Source organism: Psittacula echo (assembly GCF_963264785.1).
Source record: "Psittacula echo genome assembly, chromosome: 4".
NCBI lineage: Eukaryota > Metazoa > Chordata > Aves > Psittaciformes > Psittacidae > Psittacula > Psittacula echo.
Genome location: NC_137738.1, coordinates 110,826,486 through 110,840,258, shown reverse-complemented (window position 1 = coordinate 110,840,258; position 13,773 = coordinate 110,826,486). Strand labels below are relative to the sequence as shown.

General features: G+C 41.6%; 1 protein-coding gene across 1 annotated transcript; it reads left to right on the top strand.

Moving 5' to 3' along the window:
- Window positions 1-5,012: 5,012 nt before the first annotated feature.
- On the top strand, window positions 5,013-9,004 carry TMEM17 (transmembrane protein 17; the record flags this gene model as incomplete). The annotated part of the gene is made up of 4 exons (XM_080616635.1): window positions 5,013-5,115; window positions 8,077-8,180; window positions 8,433-8,546; window positions 8,644-9,004. The coding sequence occupies 4 exons, from the start codon at window positions 5,013-5,015 to the stop codon at window positions 8,971-8,973; spliced, it is 651 nt and encodes a 216-aa protein (XP_080472761.1). The 3' UTR covers window positions 8,974-9,004.
- Window positions 9,005-13,773: the final 4,769 nt, after the last annotated feature.

The following is a 13,773-nucleotide window of genomic DNA, read 5'->3' as shown; positions in this document are numbered from 1 at the left end:
ACAGGAGCACAGGCGTGCCAGGGAAAATAGCATTCAGCAACACATTCAGAAATACAGCAATTGTGATTCAGGTGCAAAGATAAACCACTGGCACCATTTAAATGAACTCTGTGTTTCTGAAATGCCAACTGTAAGAAACTGCTAATATTTATTTTCGTTAGATATACTGCATCTGGTGTTTATGGCTTAGTGCTGTTGCCAGAGAGCCCCAGGAGCTTAGGTCTGGGAGCCAAGCCAGTGTCTACCAACTTAGTTGGACTACTGTGGATACACAAAGATCCAATATTTCTCTGATTTAAAGCTTTCAGGCAGATTTTCAGGGACTTTTGTTTTATTTATAGCTAACATGTGTAGAGAGAAATAAAACAGTCATTTAATATGCTGTGCAATTATGGGCCTGTTCCTTCCAGTTTCACATTTCAGTAGCTTATTTTGAAACACAGAGAATGGGAAATCTGGCTATTTCTATCTTAACATTTCATACGTGGATAGAAACAAAGAAATTGAGCAATGGAATAACTTTCCATCAAAAAAGGAAATGGCCAAATAGAGTTTCATCACAAAAGCTATACAGTTACTCTATTTATACAGATGGTCATTGTAACTGTTACAGCCACATAACAGTTAAATGCTTTTCCTTCTTTGACACCTTATAGCACAGATTTATATCCTTCTGTTAGAGGAAGCTCTGACTTGTCAATGAAGATGCCCTGGTGTTCTGATCCCTGAACCTTTAAGATTCTCTTCTGTTTGAAACTGGAGTGAGTGCTCTCCAACCCTCCCTACAGAAAATCGGAATTCTGTTTGTTAAATTGACTAAAAAATGTATGCCTCAGTCTAAAGAAAATAAAACAGAATTAGTAAAAACAAAGAGTACAAATTCCATCCTCAGGGAGTATTTTAAGTATCTGCACAGACAAAAATATTAAACAAAAGCGTGCACAATTTTATTTCATGGGGATGTGTAGGATGCTTGGCCATCTGCTGAAAATACAAGGCTGCCAAATATCACAGATTCACACCTTGTGTCTGGAAATTGAGTTCACATGGCAAATCCATGTATTTCTTGTTGTGTCTGCATTCTACTGGCTTTTCCTGTATCTCCTGCTCAGTTTTACACTTCACTGACTGCTATGCTGGATTGGTTCAGGTTTTGAATGAGCAGAGCCCAACTTTGCAAAGTCCCACTGACTGCCACACAGCTGCTGGCAGGCTACCTGACTGTATGCTTGACAGGTTTTCACAAGAAAAATCAAAGGGTTTGGGAGATCAGGGCCCCTACTCAAAGCCACTGGCATCAGGAAAAGGCATAACATTGTGGTGTTCAGGGAAAATTCTTCCATTCTTTCATTCTGAAAAAGTAATCGAACACAATATCCTTAAAGGCTGAACTTTTCCAGACCACCAGCTTATATCATGAAAAAAACCCCTGAGTCTTCCATGAATATCTGACTTCATCAAAGCTCTGCCATACTTTCAATCCATATAAACCTAATGAGCTGAGAGTATGGGACTAGTATTTCCCTAAGGAGTTGTTAACCAGATCAGGACCAAGGCAACAACAGTAAAACAAGGTTTCATAGAATTACAGAATCATAGAATAGTTAGGGTTGGAAAGGACCTTAAGATCATCAAGTTCCAACCCTTTTGCCATGGGCAGGGTCACCTCACACTAAACCATGTCACCCAAGGCTCTGTCCAACCCAGCCTTTCAGGTAATCTAATTGGAAATCTTGCACAGATTCATCACCTTGCTACTGCCTATAGCACAGAATTTTATGGTGATACCTGCTAAATTACAGAATCACAGAATAGTTTGGTTGGAAGAGACCTTAAAGATTGTCTACTTCCAAACCCCCTGTCATGGACAGGGACACCTTCCATTAGATCAGGTTACTCCAAGCCCCATCTAACCTGGCCTTAAACACTGTCAGGGATAGGGCAGCCACAGCTCCTCCCGGCAACCTATGCTCATCTCACCATCCTCATAGTAAAGAATTTTTTCCTAATGTCTAATCTAAATCTCCCCTCTGTCAGTTTAAAGCCATTCCCCCTTGTTCTGTCACTACATGTCCTTGTAAAAGTCCCTCTTCAGCTGTCCTTAGGCCCGCTTTAGGCACTGGAAGCTGCCGTAAGGTCTCCCCTGAGCCTTCTCTTCTCCAGGCTCAGCAAGCAGAGCTCTCTCAGCCTGACAAGAAATATATTTCTAGCACCTATGGCAAGGTAACAAATACAGACTGTACTTCTTGAGTTCAGAAACCTCTCTAACATTAAGGCTGCTTTTCATAATGGTTCCTCAAATATAACAGTGATCTTTAAACTCTTCTGTTATTTATTAGGTAGTAAGCCAATTATCAGGCATCCACTCACAGATTTTTATCACTGAAACTGCATTACACCTCTAATACCTGCATAGCTCAGAGATCCACATCTGGCTAGGACGCAACACAATGTTGCAGTCTATCCAGTCTTATGTTGCTCTAACCAACGCACCCCACCCCACACCCCAGACATCACAGTTGCTGTGCTGATTATGGGAGAAGCTTCACAGTTTAAAACAGACTCAGATCAAAAATCATGAAAAATACTCTGACTTTTTACCTTTGCTAAATTATTTGCCAACAAGCATGGGTTACCTAATTCAAAGGTGAACCAGGTACCATTGCTGAGCTGTGGTCACAGCTGTACTGACCCACCTTGTGTGACAAAAGCTCCAGCACCTTTTATTTTACCTTAACGTTTTGATACTTTGTAAGGAGTGTTTTTCACCAGCTGACTTACCTGTCTGCTTATGTCCAGGACATGCTGAATTACATGCCTTTTTCTGTGGTATTCAACACAAACTGTAATCAGCATTTCACAGGACTCAACTTTTCATGTTCTATCTTATCTGTAAAAGAGGGATAACTCTCACCTATGTTTGAAACTATTTTCTAGGTGCCCTTACACAGCAAAGCCTGCTGCCTTCCCTGCTGCTAATGGGACATGTACAGCATCCCTTGAAATTCTGGGGTATCTTTAACTCCTTCTCCCTTCCAATCTGTTGCCATTATTTAAAAACCATTTCCTCTTCATTTCTTCTGAAGGTCTTCAGGGGTTTTCTTATGCAGATTCCTGCTGGCATACCCATGTTCGGAGAAGCTCTTTGAAAAGTATCTGTTGTCAATATCACATCATTCATCAGCTGGATAACCAAATGGATTTCTCAGAACTGCTCGTTCAGCCATCTTTCTCTGTAGTCTTCCCAGTGGGACAGAATGAAATTAAGTTTAAACATGGCTTTAAATTATTTAGTCAGAGATAACTGAGTTTGGAAAGTCATACTGGAGAATGATCACCCTGGGAACTAGCTAAGTATGGTTTTGGGGTAGAGGGCAGGAGAAGGGAGGCAATATGTCATCTTGGGTACAGTAAAATCACAGATGTTATCAGTTCTCCTAGGGAAAGACACAAGCTGCTCTTTCATTCTGGTCACACAGAAAATAATTTCCTGCACACTCAAGATCGGCATTGTTTCTCCTCAGAAAGAATCGGGCCCTAAGGGGGCTAAAAAGCCTGGTGAACAGATTACCTTATTTTTAGGGGGCTACATTTTATGAATAAGAGAAGAACAAACAGAATTCGGTTTCACATTATTGACTTCTCTTAATTCTGTGAGGGCCTCTTATAAGGGACAAAACCTAACTAGACAAAAAAAGGTAGTGATGATCTCACCATTGCTTTTAACTTAACATTGACACAAGCAGGTTTCCTTGAGGAAAACGTATTTTCTAATTTGGTTATAGCTGAACCTATCATAAAATAAAAGTCATTCATATTCACTGTGATAAAATAGCTCTGACAACGTTAACCCTTATTTCACACCCTCCTCTCTCTAGCCATCATCAAGCATCATCACTCCCCCAGATTTATCCTACCAGAAGCACAGAGGCCCTGCAGCTTCTTTCCTTGGACCACGATTTCATAATAACCTCCTCAGAAAAACCCAAACCCTGCCCTAACAGACTAGGAAAAAAATACACTCTGACTGATTAGAAAGGAACCAAAATCATGTAGGAGCTGAGGGAAGATGCTCAGGGCTGGCATGCATCAGCACTTCTGAGGCAAAAAGATGCTGTTTTGAGAAACTCTCACATGCCGGACTCACTGCGGACTGTGCCACCACCTTCTTGGGGTGACCTCCCTGCTGGGCACTGCTTTCATTGTCAGGGATGATGGACAGGCCCAATCAGGCAAGAAAGCACCACACTTGCACAGGGACAAGCAAAAATGTTCTCCATGCACACAGAGAAAACTGGGGCTGTTCAGCCTTAAGAGAAGCTGCATGGAGACTTCATAGCAATCTTCCAGTATCTGAAGGGGGCCTACAAGGATGCCAGAAAGAAACTCTTCATCAAGGACTGCAGCGATAGGACAAGGGGTGATGGGTTTAAACTTAAAACAGTGTAGATTTAAGTTGGATATAAGGAAGAAGTTCTTCCCTGTGAGTATGGTGAGGCCCTGTAACAGGTTGCTCAGAGAAGCTGTGGCTGCCCCATCCCTGCCAGTGTTTAAGGCCAGGTTGGATGTGGCTTGGAGCAACCTGGTCTAGTGGAAGGTGTCCTTACCCATGGCAGGCGGGCTGGAACTAGATGATTTTAGGTTCCTCCAATCCAAAACATTCTATGATTCTATCTACATTACAGAAGCAAGCAAGAACGCACTTCTACGTGTGTCTCAGCACACGAGACGGCAGTGACTGCTCTCGCACACACAACACACATAAACATGTTTTTACATCACACCAGCAATTATAAACTTCTGGGCTCGGTACCTCTCCCAGAAAGCTCCACTATAGCACTGTCCCCGTGGCAGAGGCACCGCTCTCCGTTCCTCAGAAGAAGCCCCAACCCAGACCCCCTGAGAGGACTCACAGCCCAGCCAGCAGCTGGCGGCAACCCGCCGGCACCTCTCCTCCCCACCGCGCCTGCGCGCCCCGTCGCCACAGCAACGGCGGGCCGCGGCGAGGCAGCATGTCGCTGCCCGAGCCTTTGAGGCGGCGGCTGGGCTCCTTCAGCCGCACCGTCTTCACCGACAGCGAGCGCACCGGCCCGCGGGACCCAGGCGACGGCGCAGGTAACGCGCGGCGGCGCCTTGCCAGCGACAAACATGGCGGCGGGTGCGGCTGGGGCGGGGGGAGCGTCCCGGGAAGGAAGATGGCGGCGCCAACCGTCACCTGGCAGTCGTGAGGGCGGGGCCTCGGCCTGAGGCAGGGCCGTGAAGGCGGTGATCTACCACCGGTGGGGCGGCCTCGGTTGGCTCCGGTTCTGCCCCGGTAGGAAGGTGGAGGAACCGGTTCCAGAGCCTCGTCGCTCTGCTCCGGATCCAGGGTGCCGGGAGAGGCCTCAGAGTAACCCCCGTATACAGGTGCCAGGCCAGCGGTGAAAAGCGTTATCGATAGGGCCTGGTTTCACCGCCGGTCATGTAGTGTGGCGGCGCGATGCTGCCTGCGGTAGAACTGCTCTAAGACGTGCAGTGTTGCAGGCCTGAGAGGGGCTTCCTTGAAGTGTTACACATGGAACAGGCATGATTTAAAACCGGGTACGTTCCACACCCACCGTCACAGCTTAGTAAGCAAGTTTGCCTAAAGCATTGCAGGTAAAATCCATTGTTCCCTGCACATCAGGAACTCTGCCTGTGCCCAAGTGAAAAAAGTACTTACAGAGAACACAGAATAAACAGAAGCACAAAGAGGTGTACAAATCTAGAGCTGGGTAGCAAAAACTCAGGCTCGCGATATGCCAGCTTTCTCTGTTTTTCCAAGTCTGTCAGAATTAGCTATAGCCATTCCTTCATCATATTGCCAGTGAAACTTGCAAGCCAACAATGCCCCCTTTTCATACCTTTGGACTAAGAGTAGCCATGGAAAGAAACATGGTCTGTCTACATAAAAAGGTTATATTCATTTCAACTGGTAAATCCATACCAAGATGATAAAAATAACCAAAAAGTCATTCTCATTTCGAGACAAGAGTACCCATTTCCTCAATGTAGTTATACTGCTAACAATTATTAGTAATTCTTCATTTATCAAACAACACTGAAATATTTTATTAACTACAGGATTAACTTTTAGTCATTTCCATTTCCCATTATGAAAATTCCTAAGTGAATATCCAGCCCTCTGAAACCAATTGCAAATGTACCATTAACTCTTGGAGACTGGGATTTCGGAAGTTAAGTTTATACATATATACATCAGTGAGTTGCTCTAGCATCAAAGAATTGACCATCACAATACTGTCTGACTTTTCCATTAATTTTAGCAAGCCCAGAAAATAAGCATTAATTCAATTTAGGGATAGAAAGATGAATTAGGGTTGGTTTGTGTTGCTAAGCAGCCATCCAAAACACAGTTCTAAAACTTGAGCAGAAGTTACAAATACACATGCTGTGTCAGCAAAACATTTAACATACCTAAAGCATGGTATTTGAAATTGGAGCTCTTGGATTTTCTGTTTTTAAGTAATATGGCCATGAACCATTCAATTTTCATGGATTACATACAGGGCAGACACATGGAGTCTGGAAATTGGATGGTCATGTTTGTTTGAAAGGTGAAACAGCATTTTAGAATTGTATGTCGGTGTTCCTCAAAGCTCTCCTGATGTTAAAGAGATTCATTCATTAGGACAGCTGGGACAATTTTAGGTAGATAGTAAAACTGAAGTACCTATAGAATTTCGTTCCTTTGCAGGTGTACAAAAGTGCTGATGCTTAAAAATGGGATTATTTAATATATATATATACATTGGTTGTCTTACACCTTCTATTTCAGTATAACAATTCCCTGCCCCTCACACCCTACCCTTAAAGTCTGTCCCAGTTCTGTTCCCAAATCCTCCTCCCTTCCCATGTAGTCTAGTAGCTACCATGAGTACTTCTGCAACTGGCATAAAGACTTCTGGAACAGAGTGTACCAGGCTGCATGTGGCTGGATTGGAAACAGGGATGCCAGACTGAGATGGAACAAAGACAGGTATGAGAGTGGTTGGAAGATACGGAAAGAGAAGACAGTGGTTCCAAAGCTGGAACTGAGGCAACATGACTGTTCAGACAGATTTCAATCAAGTATCACCATTGTGACAGACAGGGACAGGACTTGAATACAAATCAGCAGGTCACAATGAATACTTTCTAAACTTGCTCAGGTAGTACCACATGTGCCTACAGGCTTCTTTTGGGGAAAACATAAGGAAAGAAACTTGATAATTGAAATGAAGTGGATGCATCATCAGTTAAATAGAATACAGCAATAAAACTTCACCCATTAAAAATTAATTACTCCCTTAGGATGGCATTTTAAATTTTTCTTTGTTTTAAGTTTAATCTTGTATGTATATTATGAAATCCTAAATGTAGAACTTACTGCCTGCATGTCAGAGTTAAATATTTGCTTTTCTCTACATAGTGTGAATGCATTTTGTTCTCTCCCGACTTTAAAGGATAAATTTTAGCTTGACATATATTTGAAATTGTTAGCTTTAAGAACTAGAAGAATTGCTGGGTTCTTGCAACATCCAAATGTCTATTCAAATAAAGATTGAAAAATGGAGTAGGCAGTGTAAACCCGGTCTCTAGCAGTTAAATCCTTACTCAAGAGGATCCTCTGCAAAATAATGATCATCTAGTATTTTGTATAATTTAAACTTTGGCCATTCTCTTGAGGAACAGCAATGAAATAACCACTTAATTTTTTCTGAAATGTCAGTATATAGCACTACCTGAGCTAAGACTACCACTCAGAGTTTGTGGAGTAAGCCACAAGCTACCAAGTAATCAGCAGTCAGAAACTCACCTTGAATATATGACTATGTGAAAAAAATTCTCTGTCCTGTGAACTGAAAGTTTGTATTAGATTCCAGGAGATGGTGTAACTCAAGATAGGGTAAGAAGTTTTCCTCTGGATAAAAATATTTTTCTTAATGTTTAACTGGGGAGAATGTTAATGCCCTTCTTGAAGCTAAGGTGAATTCTGTTATATTTATGGAAGTATGGAACAAACTAGGGGTGATAAAGACTTCTCTCTACCTACAGATAATGAAGTAGTTTCCAGTTTACCATTGCAGATGTCCCTCTATTTCAACGTTTATTTTTTCCCATTTTGGTGGCTCAGCATAGTTGTCATGCTCCATCTGAAGGTGAGTCCTAAAGGAAATGGTTTACAAATGTACTGTGTTTCTGATCAGACACCTCCTAGTACTGAAGTAGAGCTCACTGTAATTAGAGGTTATTGGGTTTATTTGAGAATTCCTTAGAACTGGAGGTTCAAGTGTGTTTGAAAGTGAATACAACTTTGTCAGCTTACAGTAGCGAACAGTGTCTTCATTTAACCACAAACAGCATGTTGTTAAACAGCACAGCAGAAACTTTTACTCTCTTCTTCACTCTAGTATCCAGACTTGTCGGATTACTACAAGTTCATCTTGGTCACGATCATGATCCTGACCTCATTAATAGAAGTCATTCGACTCTACCTGGGATACATGGGCAATCTGCAGGAGAAAGTATGTTACTTCATGTACACATTTATGTCTGAAGTAGAGCTTAATTTTGAAGTTTAATTTTTTGAGTTTTTTAATAGGTAATATCTCCCTATTATAGGTCCCTGAGCTGGCTGGGTTTTGGCTCCTGACTCTCCTCCTGCAGTTGCCTACGATTCTGTTCTTGCTCTTTAATGAAGGTCTAAAAATTCAGCCACTGGAGCGAGCAGTGAATAGCATCTTTGCTGTCTTCCTCACATTCCAAGTCATTGCAGCCTTTGTCACCCTGAAAAGAATGGTGAACAAACTGGCAACTCACTTTCGCCTTAATGAGTTTGACCACCTGGAGGAACAGCCCATTCCTGGTTTTTACAGCCTTGGTAAAGAAGAAGGAGCAGTTCCCATGGCTGATAGGGACCGCAGTGCTAGGGATCACACACTGAGGGCTTGAGGAGCTAATGGAGGCAGGCCTCATGCTGCTACAGAGCTGTTTCCATTTTGTTGGGTCATTTTTCACCTTCCTGCATCAAAGATATTAAAAAATATATACTGCTTAAAAGCCAACATGAAACGTCAGAGATTGGAGCTTCACTCTGCAAGGAAAAAATCAAAGCCAGTTACGTAACTGGCTTGAGTGGACTATTTGTGATCGGTTACTGTGTCCGGAAACAAGCTCAACAGAGTAGGTTTGGTGGTTTTTACATTTTATAAAGGCACGTGGTGTTTTTTTAAAAAATGGAAGCCTTTTTCCCCTCACTGTTGTTTTTTGAACAAAACACATTGTCTTGTAAGCAAAACACATTTTGTTTGCAATAAATCTTTTATACTTGTTTATTGTATGGATACCGGGTTTGTCCCTGTACTTCCAAATATGCTGTACATATTTAATGTCTGGTACCTCAGTGAAAATAAATGTGGTCTGTCTGCATAGAAAGGCTGGATCTCAATGAAGGAAAAAAAAAGTAAAGAACCCCCTCAAAACCCACCCCAACAACAAAGAACCCCAAATAATCTTAAAGCCCAGAAAGAACAATGTATGATAGTGAACAAAGACTATAGTTTCAGAGGTGGTCTTCCAGATAATTCCAGTACTAGGAATTCTTTAATAATAAGCCAAGGATGGAATTTTACAAGTGTTTCTTCCTCGAAACTCCTGCATTCATCTTTGTCTTAGTTGGAGTTTTAAATATTGAAGGCATTCAAACAGAGTGGTGCAGTTTTCTCCAAAGGAGGATTCAATCAGTCAGCAGTAACAATGTTACAGCCATTAAAAAAATTGGTTTATGTCACTGAAAGGCAGAGCCTGTTTCTTACAAGCCAGGGCATATACGAAGGTTCTCTCATTCCTGTTATTTGTATTAATGTCTAGACTATCTGCTCCAGTTTCTGTAATGGCTAAAAGTTCACTTTTTCTGTCAAGGAGGGATGGGGATCAAAAGTTAAAATACATTTTTTATTTGACTCCTTTGAGTTTTTCAGCAGGGCAAGAGTCGTCAGCTTTGAGAGCTGGCAGAAACATCCAGCCTACTCAAAGGAATGTAAAGAAGATGGGTCTAACATGAAAAAGGCAGTGTGCTTAAAGCTGCTGCATGTTGAAAGCTTATTGAATCTCTTGTGAAAAGAAGGCATTAGCTTTGCTATATACCAGAACAGTTCATTTTATTTTTAATACATGAGTGAATGGTACAGTTAATTCTACTACATTTCCCTCTTCATTTTGTTATTATAAAGCACATATTATCAGAGCATATACTCTTTTGGTTTTTGTTGTTTGGTTGGTTTTTTTTAAAAAAACCTACTAGCTTGGATTGGCTTTTATGCTGAAAAAGAGGGTTTCTGTAAGAGAGTCCCTGGGAGTATCTTTAACAGTTAATATAAAACGTTTAGACCCCCATATTCAGAGCCTGCAAGAGGTTTAAGCAGAAGTTACTTCATTTCAAAAACACTTTCACAGCATTAGAAACTCCTTGTAAAAACATTCATAACTGATGCAGTGGGAACATTGCACATATTTTTATGTCAACCACAATTACACCACTGGAGAGTGCCAGGGTCAGGGCTGATGAGCTGGCGAACCTTGGTAGGATCCATTTCAATAACAGATACCAGCATAATAGGTCCTGGCAGGCCAAAGAGAAACATGAAATACCTTGGAACCTGTTTTCTCTAATGATTGTGAACTCAGGTTTCTTAGTGGTTTGGTAGCCATACAGAGCTGCCTCTTGCTGCCCAAATGTGATAGGACTAACACCAATGGATGCCCTTCTGGGCCATGGATCTAGAGTAGACCTCCAAGGAGCTCACAAGGAGCTCACATCCAGCACTAAGAAAACCAGGGTGTTAAGAGAAATTCAAGTTAACAATGCAGCACAGAAGCTGAGCACTGCTAGCTTTTGATACCTCCCAGTAATTTGTCTGAGAGCATACAAGTTAAGGGAAAGCACTATCTTTCTAATAGGAACACCAGCTCTCCGAGCCTGCCCTCAATACTGTTCACAGGACAAGCACTGCAACAGCTTAGAAAAGACACTAAGGCAATTGCTATGCCTTTTGTTCTCCATGTATCTTGCATGCTCCCTTTATTAAAACCCCACCATGAGAGATTAGTAGGGAAGTGCACTGAAATGGTACAGTAATCCAACCTCTTGCCTTAACTAGAAAATGGTATATCCTTTTATTTTCTTCCTTGTATCACCGTAACAAGTTTAACTCTTTTGTGAGATTAAGAGTGTAAAGGGTGGGAAGGCTTTTAAAATCAAGTACATCATAGAATCATAGAATAGTTAGGGTTGGAAAGGACCTTAAGATCAAATACAACATGAAGATGAATAAAAGTAAACCAATGCTGACAACAAGGAACTGGCCTCCCGTTGAAAGCCATGAGATATGACTCAGAATCTTTGCTTCCGGCGATAAGGAAATGATGCACTTGGAAGGTCAAATTGCCATGTAAAACAATTATCAGGAGCCAAAGACACAGAGACAGAAAGCTCTTTAGGATGGGAGGGAACATATCAATAAGGCAATACAGAAAACAGAATTCAGATAAACAGAGTTAGAAATAACGTGGCCTAGAAATGCTTAAAGTAGAAACCAGTCTGGAATGTAAAGCTCCAGCAACATACTTGCTAAACACAAGATTTCTGCATTCTCTCTTCTCAGGTTTCCTAACGAACCCACTAATCTATTCCTAATTTCATCATTACCAGCTTAAACATTTAATTATGAATAAACCCTGCAACTCGCAAAGCCTAGAACTCCCATTCAGTGCCTACAGCTGTAGTTTTCCATGAGTTTTGTACTCCTCATGTGTCCAGAGACAAGAAAATTACACTAACACTCAGGAAAACAGAACAGAGAATTGCACTGAAAAAAAGTGTCAGCTGAAGTACATGAGAAGAAAAGGGGAAAAAAACATGACAGAAAGTACTTGCACAGTAAGTATAAATGAGAAAATAAATAAACAGAGGAACTTCCTAGCATCAAGAGCAAAGCTGCAATAATGGCATTCATGTTTTAAAGAAAAACATAGGAAAGCTTACTTTGTTTTTAATGAAGAAATTCAGGAATAATTGCCAGAACAGACTGGAAGCAGGGAAAGGTGCTTGGGAACTTAAAAGGGACGCACAGCAGGAAAGCTAACGGTCCTTCAGAAGGCGAAGGTGATCCTGCCCCTCTGCTCTCGTGAGATCTCACTTGGAGTACTGCGTACAGTTCTGGTGTCCTCAACATGAAAAGGACATGGAACTGCTGCAACAAATCCAGAGGAGGGCCGCGAGGATGATCAGGGGACTGGAGCACCTCCCGTATGAAGAGAGGCTGAGAAAGTTGGGGCTGTTCAGCCTGGAGGAGAGAAGGCTGCGTGGAGACCTCATAGCAACCTTCCAGTATCTGAAGGGGGCCTATAAGGATGCTGGGGAGGGACTATTCATCAGGGACTGGAGTGACAGGACAAGGGGTAACGGGTTAAAACTTAAACAGGGGAAGTTTAGATTGGATATAAGGAAGAAATTCTTTACTGAGAGGGTGGTGAGGCACTGGAATGGGTTGCCCGGGGAGGTTGTGAATGCTCCATCCCTGGTGGTGTTCAAGGCCAGGTTGGACAAAGCCTTTGGTGACATGTTTTAGTGTGAGGTGTCCCTGCCCATGGGGGGGGGGGGTTGGAACTAGATGATCTTAAGGTCCTTTCCAACCCTAACTACTCTATGATTCAGAAGTCTTCCTTGTCCCATTGCTCAGATAGCTATGAGTAGGTATATAGTTCCATAACAGGAAGAATATACTCATCTTGCAGTGTAAAATATACATGAAGAGAGCATAAGAATTTAAGATTCAGCAAAGCAGGTGCTTGGGGAGCAAGGGGGCTTGGTGTTAGACACACAGAGAATAGGTGGAAACAAAGGTGAAAGGAAGTAACTTAAGAATACTGGAAATAAGTGGAAGTTCATTGAGCAGCATCTAGACAGTTTTGAACTCAAGCTGTGCAATAGCAGCTTTTTGCCACACTGGGGTTTGTGCAGAGAAAACTTCAAAACATATTTTTTGATAATCTAGAGAGCTGCCGATAGCTCTCCCTTCATGAGCAAGGTCTTTGAATGCCAAAAGTCTATGTAGAGAACTCAATTATTTTATTTCACCAAGTTTATTGTTAAGAAAGGCCAACTGCCAATTTTAAAGGAAATTTGTACCAACATAATTTCCTTTCACTGAAGAAAAGAAATGAGAAACAGGCATATTATCTTAAAATGCTCTTTTTTTTAGGTTTCTGATCAATTTGAAGATGAGTGTTGTGTGTTCAAGGGCATAGTTGCCGAGTTGTTAATACCTGAACTTGGCTGTGTTCCTTGCCTAAAATAGACTTTGTAAAAGGATTTATTTTTTAATAGTAGTAGGACTTCCAAGAAGGGGAAATTAAATTTGGAAGAGGCTTCAATTATGTACCTTACTCAAGCAGATCTGATAAAGCAGACATGAGATAAGGCACAGATTTGATAGAAAAACCAGACAATTGATTAAAAAAGGGAGTACAGTATTAACCTTCCTATATCAACAGTTCACTCTTTCAGATTGCTGAAAGAATTGTACCCAGAGAAAGGAGATCATGTGTTTTACTTTTGCCTTTGTGTCTTACAAACTAGACTAGACTTAGTGGTAATCTTTAACTTAATCTTTAACTAGTTAAAGAAGCAGGTAGAACTGGCATCATTACACAGTCTGATGAGATAGTCGATAGTAATATTGTCGTGACAGG